The 15,366-nt window shown below is 42.3% G+C and overlaps 1 protein-coding gene across 4 annotated transcripts in view; it reads left to right on the top strand.

Moving 5' to 3' along the window:
- Nucleotides 1–10,839: 10,839 nt before the first annotated feature.
- Nucleotides 10,840–15,366, top strand: part of LOC110485238 (BAR/IMD domain-containing adapter protein 2-like 1) — a 78,710-nt gene continuing 74,183 nt past the window's right edge. The window contains exons 1-2 of one of the 4 annotated variants that reach the window (XM_090194047.1): nt 10,849–12,166; nt 12,305–12,365. In XM_090194047.1, the coding sequence (XP_090050173.1) occupies nt 12,315–12,365 (51 nt within the window). In that variant the 5' untranslated portion in view covers nt 10,849–12,166; nt 12,305–12,314. Of the gene's footprint in view, nt 12,366–15,366 lie in introns of all 4 variants that reach the window. The other 3 variants (XM_090194046.1, XM_090194049.1, XM_090194048.1) reach the window with 3 other exon arrangements.

The following is a 15,366-nucleotide window of genomic DNA, read 5'->3' as shown; positions in this document are numbered from 1 at the left end:
GGTAAGTCTGTCTCAGTCAGGATGCCAAGGCTCCTCCAGGAGACTCAAGGGCAACTTGAAGTTGACGCTAACAGATTGTACATAATGAATAACTGGTAGGCTGTACTTTACTCTGGAAGTTGTTTGTCTCAAGGTAGTACAGTATGTAGCTGGAGTGTTGGTTGGTTTGTTCAGCACCAGCTGAAGAAAGGTTTCCAGACCCTTGTGTGGTGTTACTCATCTCCCGTGTGGAATGGAAATGGAACCTACACAGCACTTTATGTGAAGTTTAATTGACACTTTCCACTGCCAGTAATAACACATTCTCTTGTCAAGGTATGAGCCTCAAATTAGCACGATGACCTGGAGCTGGAGGCCATCTTCTCCTGTCTCTACAATAGGTCCCATCTCTGCTGTTGACGTCAATGGGCCAGGTATTGCGCAACACAGCGCGATCTATTTAAAGGTCTGCGAAAGAGCTTCGGGACTTAAAAGGCAACTCCACCACCTTTCAACCTCCTTTTCATTATCTCCAGCACAATACCAGTGTTGTGAAAACGGCAAATTGTTTAGTTTTGTAGAAAAAAGTGAAAAAGTTCTACCTGTTTTTCAAACACTATGAGATTCACGGTGACGTGGGGAGCAAGACAATGCCCTGCCTTGGGCTAGAAATTTGATACAGGTTTTGAAAATAACTGTTTTTGACTTTTAATGCTACCGTGTGATGTCACAGACAGATCTTTTTTTAGGACCTTCTTATATTTTGAACCACAGATCACAACTCGCTATTTTCACATATGTAGACACTGGTTTGGTGCTGGAGATTATATGAGGTTCAAAGTGGCAGAATTTCATTTATTATTTCCGCTAGCTTTGGAGAGGCTGCCCAAAAGAGTGTTCTGTGTAAACATGTCACCTGAACTTTCTCTCTCTCTCTCACACACACACACACACACACACACACACACACACACACACACACACTCTCCTCTCCCACCCTAACACCCACACCCCTTCAGTACATCTTCGCTTCCTCTATCTTCCTCTTAACAAACCCCACAGAGTGTGCTCTCCCTGATTCCCCATTCACTATCTGTGATGACTCCTCTGATGACTATCTGCACACTTCCACAATGAGAAGGATCACACAGGCTGCTCTTGACATAATATCTCTATGGAAGAGGGAGCAGCAGTGGGAGTATATCTCTGTAGGTGTCTCCTTACATCTGGAGCACTGTGAACTACCTCATCTATCTCATCTGTGTGAGAGTGAGGTCCTCAGCTCACCCCAGTACAAGCAGAATATGCCATACACATGTCAAAAACATTCAAGAACAGTGTTCTATTGAAATTCTCTCACTCACTCACACAGAAAGAGATACGCGCACACATACACACACTGTCAGACAGTTAAATGAAGAACGTGCATTGTTCACATAGAGAGTTTTGTCATGTGTTCCGCTCCTGCAGTCAAGACAACATGTGTGATCAAACGAGAGGGAGGTAAGACTTGAAACGCAACAAGTGTCCCTTGTCTGTCACACGTCTGCTTTGAACATAAGCTATCTCTATGGGTATTGGACCACAGCAATTAGCCTGAGCCTATGAGGAAAAACAAGCTCTCAGAATTAGTAAGCGGTCGCCGTCTGCATGAATGGCGGAAAGGGAAGCGATTAATAGTGTAAAGACCCTTTCATATTCATAAAAAGTCACATATGCTGATCTAGGATCAGGTCCCCCCCCTGTTAATTTAATCAAATTCATTATGATCTAAAAGCCAAACTGATCTTAGAACAGCATTATTGACACTTCATGAATACGGTCTCAGGACTCCTCAATGATCAATGAACTCTTTGTAGTCAGACAGACAGAGCTCCCTCTCAAGTTTGAAAACACTACTGAGGATCCGTTCGATGCAGCTAGCTGTCTGTGACTCTAGATTTGGTTGACACGATCAAAAAGACCAAATTCCAGGAGGATTTCCATGTAAAGTGTTGTAATTATCATATCTCTGTGGAGCAGATGAGACATCTAAACGGATTCACCTCCGTGTTGTCACATGCACATAGATTATAGGCTACGACAAGGCAGGCATTTAATGGCAATGAAGTCAGTGTAAGTACACTCTTAGAAAAAAGGGTTCCAAAAGGGTTATTCAGCTGTCCCCATAGGAGAACCATTTTTGGTTCCGGGAAGAGCTCTTTTGGTTTCCATCTAGAACCCTCTGTGGACATGGTTCTACATGGAAACCAAAAGGGTTCTACCTGGAACCAAAAGGCGTTCTTCAAAGGGTTCTCCTATGGGGAACCCTTTTAGGTTCTAGGTAGCACCTTTTTTTTCTAAGAGTGTACAATGGAAGTGTGCTGTAGCCGTGCTTGACTCTATTTAACACTAGAATCTGCACCCTGCTGGTTTAAACCTGCATTCCCAAGCAGTCCCAACGTGCTAAAAGGGATACTTTGGGAATTTGTCCCTTTATCTACTTCCTCATAGCAGACACCATAGACTTCTAGTCATTGCGCTAACGCTAGTTAGCATTGGCTCGTGAAACTACCTCACTGACGAAATCTCCTTTAAAGTTAAAGGGATACTTCGGGATTGTGGCAAAGAGGTAGTTTCGCGAGCCAACGCTAACTCTCGTTAGCGCAATGACTAGAAGTCTATGGTATAATTTAATTGTGTCAATCTAACTGTGTTTTATGAATGTTATCCACATTGTAATATTCCATTTTGTGCGACTCAAGCCATTGTTTTCCGTGTGCGCATGCTCAGGCAACACAGAGAAATATCACAGATGACAGGGGAAAGCTCGAGTCGCACAAAATGGAATATAACGTTGTGGAAAAAGTTAATTATGACACAACTGCATGTGTGCAACATCTAAAGACCTGCATCACTATACTGAGAGTGTTGCCATTTCTGAAAGGACATGTTTGTTGTGGTTTTATCTAAGCCCTGACACTGCAGAACGAGCATGAGGAAGTAATAATGACATAATATGTGCCATCTAGTAGATGCTTTTATCCAGAATGACTGACAGTCATGCTTGTTTACATTTTAAGTGTGTATCATGGGGTAAGTTTCTCAAAAACAAGTGAAATTGCTTTTTAAAAAAGTGTCTGGACTCTATGAAGTTAACTTCTCCTTTAAGGCAATTCCTTCTGGAGACTGATCTCTAGGTTCATTTTCAATTACTTGTTGGAATAATCACTGATCTGACATGACTGGATTGGTGTATCATGCTGTTATGGAACACCTGCTGTCAAATCAAAGTTTATTGGTCATGTACACAGATTTGCAGATATTATCGCAGGTGCAGCAAAATGCTTATGTGTCTACAGAATCTCCAACAGTGCAGTAATAACCAGCAATACAGAACAATACACACACAATCCACAAAGTAAAAATTAAGAAATTAAGAAATATCACAACGAGTTTTCAAAGTCTCTACACTACATGACCAAATGTATGTTGACACCTGCTCGTCAAACATCTCATTCCAAAATCATGGGCATTAATATGGAATTGGTCCCCCTTTTGCTGCTATAACTTCTGGGAAGGCTTTCCACTAGATGTTGGAACATTTCTGCGGAGACCACAAGAGCATTAGTGAGGTTGGGCACTGACGTTAGGCGATGAGGCCTGGCTCGCAGTCCCAAAGGTGTTCGATGGGGTTGAGGTCAGGGCTCTGTGCAGGCCAGTCAAGTTTTCCTCACCGATCTCGCCTAACCATTTCTGTATGGACCTTGCTTTGTGCTTAGGGGCACTGTCATGCTGAAACAGGAAAGGGCCTTCCCCAAACTGTTGCCAGAATGTTGGAAGCACAGAATCGTCTAGAATGTCACTGTATGCTATATTGTTAAGCTTTCCCTTCACAGGAACAAAGGGCCCTAGCCGAAACTATGAAAAACAGCCCCAGACCATTATTCCTCCTCTACAAAACTTTACAGTGGGCACTATGCATTGGGGTAGGTAGCGTTCTCCTGGCATCCACCAAACCCAGATTCCTCCGTCTGACTGCCAGATAGTGAAGTGTAATTAATCAGTCCAAAGAACACATTTCCACTGCTCCAGTATCCAATGGTGGCAGGCTTTACACCACTCCAGCCGATGCTTGGCATTGTGCATAGTGAGTTCAGGCGGCTGCCCAGTGTGTGCGGCTGCCCAGCCATGAAAAGCCATTTCATGAAGCTCCCAATGGAAGTTATTGTATTGATGCTGCTTGCAGAGGCAGTTTGGAATTCGGTATTGAGTGATGCAACAGAGGACAGATGATTTATTTTTATACGCTACGCGCGTCAGCACTCAGCAGTACCGTTCTGTGAGCTTGTGTGGCCTACCACTTCGCGGCTCAGCCATTGTTGCTCCTAGACGTTTTCATTTCACAATAACAGTGACCTGGGCAGCTCTAGCAGGGCAGACATTTTATGAATTGACTTGTTGGTAGTCGCTGAGCTCTTCAGTAAGACCATTCTACTGCCAATGTTTGTCTATGGAGATTGCATGGCTGTGTGCTAGATTGTATAAACCTGTAAGCAATAGGCGTGGCTAGAAACTTGAAGCACCTTTGGCAGCGACTACAGCATTGAGTCATATTATGTATGACGCTACAAGCCTGGAACACCTGTATTTGGGGAGTTTCTCTCATTTTTCTCTGCAGATCCTCCCAAGCTCTGTCAGGCTGGATGGGGAGCATTGCTGCACAGCTTTTTTCAGGTCTCTCCGGAGATGTTCGTCCAGGTTCAAGTCCGGGCTCTGGCTGGGCCACTCAAGCACATTCAGAGACTTGCCCAGAAGCTGGACATCCTGCGTTGTCTTGGTTGTGTGCTTAGGATCATTGCCCTATTGGAAGGTGAACCTTCACCCACCCCAGTCTGAGGTCCTGAGCACTCTGGAGCAGGTTTTCATCAAGGATCACGCTGTACTTTGCTCCGTTCATCTTTCCCTCGGTCCTGACTAGTTTCCCAGTCCCTGCCGCTGAAAAAAATCCCCACAACATGGTGCTGCCATGCTTCACCATAGGGATGGTGCCAGGTTTCCTCCAGACGTGATGCTTGGCATTCAGGCCAAAAAGTTCAATCTTGGTTTCATCAAACCAGAGAATCTTGTTTGTCACGTTCTGAGAGTCCTTTCGGTGCCTTTTGGCAAACTCCAAACAGGCTGTCATGTGCCTTTTACTGAGGAATGGCCTCCGTCTGGCCACTCTACCATAAATGCCTGATTGGTGGAGTGCTGCAGAGATGGTTGTCCTTCTGGAAGGTTCTCCCATCTCCACAGAGGTACTCTGGAGCTCTGTCAGAGTGACCATTGGGTTCTTGGTCACCTCCCTGACCTAAGCCCTTATCCCCCGATTGCTCCGTTTGGTCAGGCGTCCAGCTCTAGGAACAGTCTTGGTGGTTCCAAACTTCTTCCATTTAAGAATGATGGAGGTCACTGTGTTCTTGGGGATCTTCAATGCTGCAGAAATGTTTTGGTACCCTTCCCCAGATCTGTTCTCAACACAATCCTGTCTCGGAGCTCTCCGGACAATTCCTTTGACGTCATGGCTTCATTTTTGCTCTGACATGCATTGTGAACTATGGAACCTTATATATACAGGTGTGTGTCTTTTCAAATCATATCCAATCAATTGAATTTACCACAGGTGGACTACAATCAAGCTGTAGAAACATCTCAAGGATGATCAATGGAATCAGGATGCACCTGGGCTCAATTTAGCATCTAATAGCAAAGGGTCTGAAAAGGTATTTATCTTTTTATTTTTTAATACATTTGCTAAATTTTCAAAAAAAACTGTTTTCCTTTTGTCTTTATTGGGTATTGTTTTTTAATTTTAGAGTAAGACTGTAATGTAACAAAATGTGGAAAAAGTCAAGGGGTCTGAATACTTTCCGAGGGCACTGTATATATATTGAGTAGTTACTGTACATAGGATGACCCATGACTAGAACACAGTATAAACACAGTTCAATGACTCTATGTCTCCTATTGGGCTGTGTTAGATCAGTGGTTACCTCAAAGAACGGAGGAATGGGAGGAAGTGAGTGAAGAAGGAGAAGAGTTGAGGCTTTCCATACCCCCAAATGAATCTAACTAAATGAGCCCTACATCTGGCAGAGCATACCTTTGTAGTGAGGTGGTGGTGTCTTGTGGAGAAAAATGACGACATGCTTTGTTTACTAAATGCATTTGAAAATAGCGTTTTTGGTTTATTTTCTCTGTGGTTGTTTCTATGAGAGCTTGTATATAGCTGGGGCAGAGCCCCAGACTCATCCACCAGAGTGGATCCCAGTGGACTTCAGTGTTAGTTCACTCATGTTATGAAATGTTCACACTGCAAGGCTCTCACTACAATATTATCAAAGCAATCACAGAGGCTGGGGCTGTTTGCCCCCACTGGCCGGCTGTCTGTCTGTGTGCATTGGTGCAAGATGTTTTAGCTTCTGAATATCAATACAGTCATCCTACACATGCCATTTTTCTGTGAGAAAATATTGTTCATCGATAAGAATGAATCTCAGATTACTCAACGTGTTACAACACTGTGGCTTTGAAGTGGTCTACGTGGGAGAGGGCCAGTCTGTCTGGGTGGACATGGAAATGATGGAATGGATGTAGCATTGATGAATGTAGAAATAGTCTGGCACCCTGGCTAGCTTTGAAACAGTCTGGCACGGATAAATCAATGCTCAATAAATGAAATGGGGATTTGTTTGATCCCTAACTGGTTCATACGCATACATTCATTTCAGATGTGGTATGAACAGAACTCTTTCAATACGCTTTTATTGTATGGGAGTATTCAAGGTTACTAATTGAACAGGATACTGCATCTAGGAAACCACAGAAGAAAAACAGCCACTGCTTTATAACACAGACAAATACAAAATAGCTTCAGGGTCATCTTCTTCTCGAGAATATGTAAGGCACACAAGTTTGAAGGAGGCAAAAAAGTGACGTTTGAAAATGTTTATAATGTTTACACACCTTGAACCATAGAGACACAAAAAGCTAATTAAATATGATATTTACTTCAATGCTGTGCCTTGAAATGACCTCAGAAGAACAGCTTCTCGTGTCTACAGGTGAACTCTAATCGAATGGGCAATGCAATTTTGAGAAGATGGCTGCAGCACCAAGTGTTCTCAGAGCATAGAAACAGTGCCTTAATGTATTCCCTGTTCAACAAAAATCTGTATTTTACCAGTGGTTTAATAATTACTCAGACAGCAGAAATAGATCCAAGCATAATGGGTTGCTGCTTGTTGCCTGTGTTATGCTTGCAGCTCAGTTCATCTCATACTGACTAGATCTCACTGTTTTCATTGCTGGAGGTACAGTACGGTGTATCCTGATGCTTGGTGTTCCTCAAATTGTACTGGGTTGGGAACGGGTTGCAAGACTTAAATATTACAACACTCAATTTAGCAATTCCTTCATTTAGATCATTTTGAGGCAGTTTACAAATGGACCAAAAGGTGACACAGTCTAAGACAGAGATCTCCATACTCAGAGGGCTGCTGTGAGTGCAGGATGTTGCCTCAACATAGCTGATCAAAATGAGAAACTTATAATGGCCTCAATCTGGATCACCTTTAGTTGAATCAGGTGTGTTAGTACTAGGCTGGAACAAACACCTGCACACACTCTGACCAACTAGGACTGGGATTGGGAGGGGTGTATGGGTAGGTGCATTGCGTAAATCACACAAATATTGCAGGACTGGCTAATTCCAGTACTGACTGGATACTAGTTGTCACATAAACAATATGCAGTTTCGTCCTAGGTTTTGTTTCCTTCACTGTTTCCTTGCTACTTTGTCAAACATTTATGTGAAGAAAGGCAAGAAAATCACATGTCAATAGGAGCTAGGCGGCCTTGCTGGATTAACAATAGCGAGGCGCTCTTCTGAAAGCTGACTGCTTCCTGCACTATCAGCACCACTGTCAGTGTCTATTCACTCAGCACTGATGGAAACGTGTCCTTGAGTGAGACAGCAAGATGTGAACAATGAGCGAGGGAGAAGAAAATGAGGGTGTGGAGATCACCAGCTTGCTTGGACAAAACTATGGAACCCTACTGTTCCTAAACTCATAAAACAGTATTGTGGAGTTGCAAATGGTTTTCACAGAAAAATACATCACTTCTAGTATGACTATACCGTTTTTGGAAATGCAGTGAATGGAATTGTTTTGGAGTGTTAGTATAGAAGTTGAACAATGAATAATAAGCTCATCAGCTTCAATTCTAACAGTCCTAAACTGGTCTGTAACTTACAGTATGTAACTTATCATTGAGAATAATGAGCTATTTGTTAACTGAGAAAAGTACATATATTTTACCTCTCTGGTATATGTGACAATCAAATGATATATATATATATATATATATATATACAGTACCAGTCAAACACTTGGACACACCTACTCATTCAAGGGTTGTCTTTATTGTTACTATTCTCTACATTGTAGAATAATACTGAAGACATTAAAACTATGAAATAACATCTGGAATTATGTAGTAACCAAAACAGTGTTAAACAGATCAAATTTTAGTTTTATATTTTATATTCTTCAAAGTAGCCACCATTTGCATTGACTACAGCTTTGCACACTCTTGGCATTCTCTCAACCAGAGAGTTGAGAAAAAAAAATGATAGTCCCACTAAGCGCAAATCAGATGGGATGGCGTATCGCTGCAGAATTCTGTGGTAGCCATGATGGTTAAGGGTGCCTTGAATTCAAAATAAATCACTGACAGTGTCACCAGCAAAGTACCCCGCACACCATCACACCTCCTCCTTCGTGCTTCACGTTGGGAACCACACATGCGGAGATCATCCATTCACCTACTCTGCATCTCACAAAGACACGACATTTGGAGCCAAAAATCTTGAATTTGGACTCATCGGATCAGAGGACAGATTTCCACCGGTCTAATGTTCATTGCTCGTGTTTCTTGGCCAGAGCAAGTCTCTTCTTATTATTGGTGTCCGTTAGTAGTGGTTTCTTTGCAGCAATTTGACCATGAAGGCCTGATTCACACAGTCTCTTCTGAACAGTTGATGTTGAGATGTGTCTGTTACTTGAACTCTGTGAAGCATTTATTTGAGGTGCAGTTAATTCTATTGAACTTATCCTCTGCAGCAGAGGTAACTCTGGGTCTTCCTTTCCTGTGGCGGTCCTCATGAGAGCCAGTTTCATCATAGCGCTTGATGGTTTTTGCGACTGCACTTGAAGAAACTTTTCCAGAGTTTTCCAGATTGACTGACCTTCATGTCTTAACATAATGATGGGCTGTTGTTTCTCTTTGCTATTTTGAGCTGTTCTTGCCATAATATGGACTTGGTCTTTTACCAAATAGGGCTATCTTCTGTATACCACCTATACCTTGTCACAACACAACTGATTGGCTCAAACGCATTAAGAAGTAAAGAAATTCCACAAATTAACTTTTAACAAGGTACACCTCTAATTCACTACCTCATGAAGCTGGTTGAGAGAATGCCAAGAGTGTGCAAAGCTGTCATCAAGGCAAAGGGTGGCTACTTTGAAGAATCTCAAATACAAAATATATTTTGATTTGTTTAACACTTTTTTGGTTACTACATGATTTCATATGTGTTATTTCATAGTTTGATGACTTCACTATCATTCTACAATGTAGAAAATAGTACAAAATAATGAAAAACCCTTGAATGAGTAGGTGTGTCCAAACTTTTGACTGTTACTGTATATACAGTATAGTATCCCATATCAGCCAAACTGTATGTGCAGTACTGCAGTATAATCATTTTGACCGTAAAGCTGTTACATCTGCACTGAGGCAACCTGCTATTGATAATATCTATTCATAGGCCTATAACTTTGAAAAACATCAACCTGAATGTCAAGGCTTTCATGATGTCATGCTAACTGATTTACTCATTCCAGAGGTGCATTCCATACCAAATTAACAAAAACCTTGAGGTATTAGCGCCTCAAGGACTTTCCAGTAATTACACAAATGGAGAGACGTCTTTCCCATTCCAACTGAGTGTGTGTGAGATCAGAGAAAGTTGATTTGTTATGGTTTTCAAACGGAGGAGATGATCATCCAGCGTTTTGGTAAAATGATTGTAGGCCGAGTACATAGTCAGCTGTTCTATCGCGCTTGAAATGATGTCTGAGGGGGGAAAGAACAGTGTTCGTTGTGTGAAGTAACGTCTTTGTTGTTGTAATATCGCAAACGGACATGTCAGTTTCACGGATTCCAACTTTAATATCGATTCAGGAAATAATAAAGCATGACATTGTCATCTGAAGGCAAAATGGCGGTGTGGGAATACAACAGTCCAAATAGAACCAGAGGCCCTGGACTCATATCACATTCTATCCTATCTGCTCTGGGGCTCTCCCTAGGCACAAACTCCAGGCTTCGACTTGAACTGACATTTACAGGCAAAGGTTCTGTAAATTTGCTTTTAAAATCTATATGCATGGCATTTCTGTTCCCCTCATTGATTTGAGGGTAAGTGAACCAAATAGATTTGTTAGTGGTTGTCAAATCACAGGCCCAAAAGTGATGCAATGCATGTAATAGTCATAGCAAATCCATCATAGGGGAAAAATAATACATTTCTAGGCAAGCAACATCCAACAAGGAAAGGCCAGAAATGACATTTATATCATGCCATGTAAAGGTTGAGTGTTCTAAAATCAGATTACTTTGTATTGGGCTTGTAATGTTCCCACACACCCTCTCCTACCATCATCAGGCACTGAATTTAACTGTAAAAACGTGGCAGCGACTGACATCTGTTGGATAGTGATGGAACTGTATGTTGTTGTGGTAATATCCCAGCCAGGGACAGCAGATTCCGATTGGACTGTTTTCGGGACAACATATTATGGATTAGATGCCCTTGGCCCTGCCCTAGTACTATCCTGACTTTATTCATCGAGTGATTCTTCACTGCATTTCAGACGGACCATTACATGCTGTCGAAGGCGAATTCCCTCCCGTTTTATTGCTTGTCAACGTTGTTGATTGTAGGCTAATCACGAGAGGATGTCCTGAATCAGAGTTCGACATAGGCACTGCTGTAACACTTGTGTTATTACTATGGTGATTTATGTGGCTTGTTGTAGTTCTTCGTGATATCGATCTTCTCTTCACATGTAAATGTTATATTACCACTTTAAGGATAAACTTTTTCTAGACTTTTGGCTCCCTTCAAGTAAAAGAGACGGAACATTTGGCCAACAAACTTAGTTTTTTAAATTATTTTTTTTAACCTTCATTTAAGTAGGCAAGTCAGTTAAGAATAAATGTATTAATGATGGCCTACCCCGGGCAAACCTGGACGACGCAGGGACTCCCAATCTCGGCCGGATGCAATACAGCCTGGACTCGGGTGTAGGACGCCTCTTGCACTAATATGCAGTGCCTTAGACCGCTGCGCCACTCAGGAGCCCAACATGCGTAAACATTCACCCAGAACAATGCAAATTTCCAATGTACAGCCCAGAAGTTATGCTACCATTATGTCAGATCGTGAAATGCGTGTTCAAATACATTTGTACCTGGCCAAATTATTAGATGGCCTGAAAAACTAAAACAAAAAAAGTAGCATTATGCAATTCAGTTAGCCAAATGACCGGTTCTTTCATCCGATGCGATTCGGCTCTCGACGTTTCCCAAAAAGATCCGTTCAAAAATAAGCATTCGTTTGCGAACGACCCATCACTATATTATGTCAAATTGCAGCAACAGGTTTGAGCCTGATAAAGTTTTGTTTCTCAATTTATCGAGACTGCGGGCAGGGAATTAGTGTGAAAGAAAGGGAAGGGTAGCAATTATTAACCTTTGTATTGATAAATAGGATATGGATTATAATTATTCCATAGATTATACATATTCTGCCCACGTGGTTGGCCATTGGTCGCCTCCAGGGAGCGCCCTACACCTGCCAGTGTCCACTGTACACGGTCACCTTTCATAGCACTAATGAATGACGTCGAACAATAACACCCTGCCCGCCTACCTTTCCCACCAACCGACTCACTGTTAATCGAAGCAGAAGTTTGACAGCTCAGCTTTTACCCCAGGCCGTCCTTTGAGAACGTACGGTTGCACTTCACTTTTGCCTTCGGAAGAAATTGTCACTCCCTTTTTCATGATCGACTACTGTAGAAGGGAAAGACAGGTAAATAGGATCTTTCTCGGCAGTCTAAATGGAGCGCGCCATGTTATGAAGAATTCGATGAGTCGATAGTGTCACATATTTATTCTGTCTGGGGAGTTTATTCTGGACATTTGTATTGTTTTTAACGGGCGTGAATAGGGATATAACCATGTCGAGGGACCCTGAAGAAGTGAACAAGCTCACCGAAAGTACATACAAGGTAAACGACCGTATGAGACCATGTGTTGCTTGAGTCAATGTATTATAATTAACTGTGAATTAACCTTTATGAGATACCATAAATGGTCGGGCTTTCCCCGTGAAAACACCTCCCATATAAACACCTGCAATGTTGTTTTACTATGTAGGGTAATAACTTCCTCAGTTGCCTGAATTCCGAAAGTGGTGTTGATAACAGGTTGCTCACTACTTGTGTCACCCAAATATTGTAGGCCTGTAGCCAGAGAGACTAGATATACACTACATATACAAAAGTATGTGGACACCCCTTCAATTTAGTGGCTTAGACTATTTCAGCCACACCTGTTGCCGACAGTTGAGCTGCCCCAGTCAACTGTAAGTGCTGTTATTGTGAAATGGAAACTTCTAGCTCAGCTACGAACTGGTAGGCCACAAAAGTTCACAGAACTGGACCTCTGAAGCACGTAGCACATAAAAATCCTCTGTCCTCGGTTGCAACACTCACTACCGAGTTCCAAACTGCCTCTGGAAGCAACGTCAGCACAAGAGCTGTTCGATGTGAGCTTCATGAAATAGGTTTCCATGGCCAAGCAGCCACAGTTTGGTGGAGGAGGGGCCCCTTAGTTCCAGCGAAGGGAACTCTTAACCCTACAGCATACAATGACATTCTAGACGATTCTGTGCTTCCAACTTTGTGGCAACAGTTTGGGGAAGGCCCTTTCTGGTTTCAGCATGACAATGACCCCGTGCACAAAGCGAGGTCCATTCAGAAATAGTTTGTCGATGTCGGTGTGGAAAAACTTGACTGGCCTGCACAGAGCCCTGACCTCAACCCCATCGAACACCTTTGGGATGAATTGGAACGCCAACTGCGATCCAGGCCTAATTGCCCAATATCAGTGCCCGACCTCACTAATGCTCTTGTGGCTGAATGGAAGCAAGTCCCCACAATAATGTTCCAACATCTAGTGGAAAGCCTTACCAGAAATGGAGGCTGTTATAGCAGCGGTGAGGGTGGGGGGGGGGGGACCCCATATTATGCCCATGATTTTGGAATGAGATGTTCGATGAGCAGGTGTCAACATACTTTTGGTCATGAAGTGCACTATTGTACTATGCATGTACAGTAGACACACATGCCATAGGCTACTAAGAACATTATGTAGAGGAGAGATGGGCAACTTTGAAGCAGGTGGGGTCCACAAAAAATGGAAACTCATGAGGGGCCGCAGTGGCTCATGGGTCTGCGTACCCACATCCATATCGGCCCTAGCCAAAGATCATTTAAAAAAGTTTGAGTTAATTTCCTGCAATTGTACTCATTTTGCCATTGGGTGGGGACAAATGTTTGCAGTATTTAATTATATCAGATGATCAATGGGACCCCCGGTTGGTAATTACACCATGCTTAGCCTACTACAAGTTTAGATAGCTTACCGTTAGATTAATTTACCAATCTAAAACAATGTTAGCTGACATTGGCTAATCGAGTGACTGGCATAACAAGCGATCTGGTGATGCACAACCACATTTGGAGAATTGATCCGCAGGCCGCCAGTTGCCCATCCCTGATGTAGAGGCACAAAACATAATACTTCTGTCGTGAGAGTCTTCAGTTAGCCTACACCACTTGTGCCTAGCATCATTGAGCAGACTTTCAAGTAGCCTACTGTCTACTTAAGACTGTAGCCTATACAGTTAAGTTCACTGTGATAATGAATAAGGGTTGTCCTAACTATACCCTTCTTCATAGTGTAGCCCAGCTGTGGTGTATTGTCATGGTTTCGTCGGCTACACTTGTCATTAGGCAGGGTCTGAGTCTGGGTGGTTATAGAGAATAGACAGAATAGAAAGCATAATAGCAGAGAAGTACTCCCCCTCATTGTTTTCTCCACCACATTTAATCCTTTTTTATCCCATCATTAGTTCCCTAATGTCCATTGACCACACACCAGCTGTGTCAGTTAATGGCCTCTCATTTTGACAGATGAGTAGGTGGTATAAAATCTATTGCTGGGAAAGCTGTCTTTTTTGGGGGAAAAACTGTTTCTTTCAGTCTCTGTTGTCTTGGGTCCCATTTTCTACATTTGAGTATCAGAAATGCTACTTAATGTTATATCAGAATACAATTACCCTAAGTGTTACAGTATCCACATAAATGGATTCATTTGACATTTGTCAAAGCCATTGGAAAAACAGTTTTTAGTAGTCATACCCATTAATTAACCCCCTAGAGTCGATGTCCACACCCCCGCGTAATAACAAAATCCCCATCAAAATCCGCCTGTTTAAGCCAGAGAGATCTGGTGGCCGAGCTACAGCTGTGTTTGTCAGACCATGAGACATCCTGAAAATCGCTCTTCTCACAAAAACATCTGTAGTGTCTGAAAGGTTTGGCCTACAGATGAGACTCACGAACACGATGGTGTTCTTCGTTTATCTCAAGAATGCTTACAAGACTCGTCTGAATGTAACCTGTTACCAGTTAAAAAATTAATTTCAATGTATGGAATTATTTTAGTGCCCCAAAAAAAGGGGTTAAATATGGGTAAAAATATAATACCAATTATTTCCTGATCTTTCTTATATCTCTCAGATATAAGGACAGACACTTCAAAACTAACTTCCTTTTGATTTATTTTTCCATGTATGAATCTGTTATTCAATGCGTTTCGATGGGCTAATAGCAGTAAGGCCAAATTCAGTGTTTCATCAAATATATATTTTTTGATACCTAAAGGGGTCGTAATATCAAATCAAGCTTTATTTATATAGCACATTTCAGACAGGAATGCAACGCAATGCGCTTCACCCCCCCCCCCCCCCCCCACACACACACACCGGCTTAGACTCTTAAGGATTAATTAGCTATTACTGTGTATCTCACTCTGCTTGGTGTCAAGTGTTGCACCCTCACAGTGCACACACTCGACAGGTTGTTGAGTGATAGGGTGTGCACTCTCTCTTTCTCTCTGCGATATGAAAGAAAGAAAGAAAGAAGGAACAAGTGGATGCCTTGA

Source organism: Oncorhynchus mykiss, chromosome 12, assembly GCF_057628025.1.
Source record: "Oncorhynchus mykiss isolate SJ-2025 chromosome 12, ASM5762802v1, whole genome shotgun sequence".
In the NCBI taxonomy this organism is placed as follows: Eukaryota; Metazoa; Chordata; class Actinopteri; order Salmoniformes; family Salmonidae; genus Oncorhynchus; species Oncorhynchus mykiss.
The sequence above is the reverse complement of the archived record's forward strand: the minus strand, read 5'-3'. Positions and strand labels throughout refer to the sequence as shown.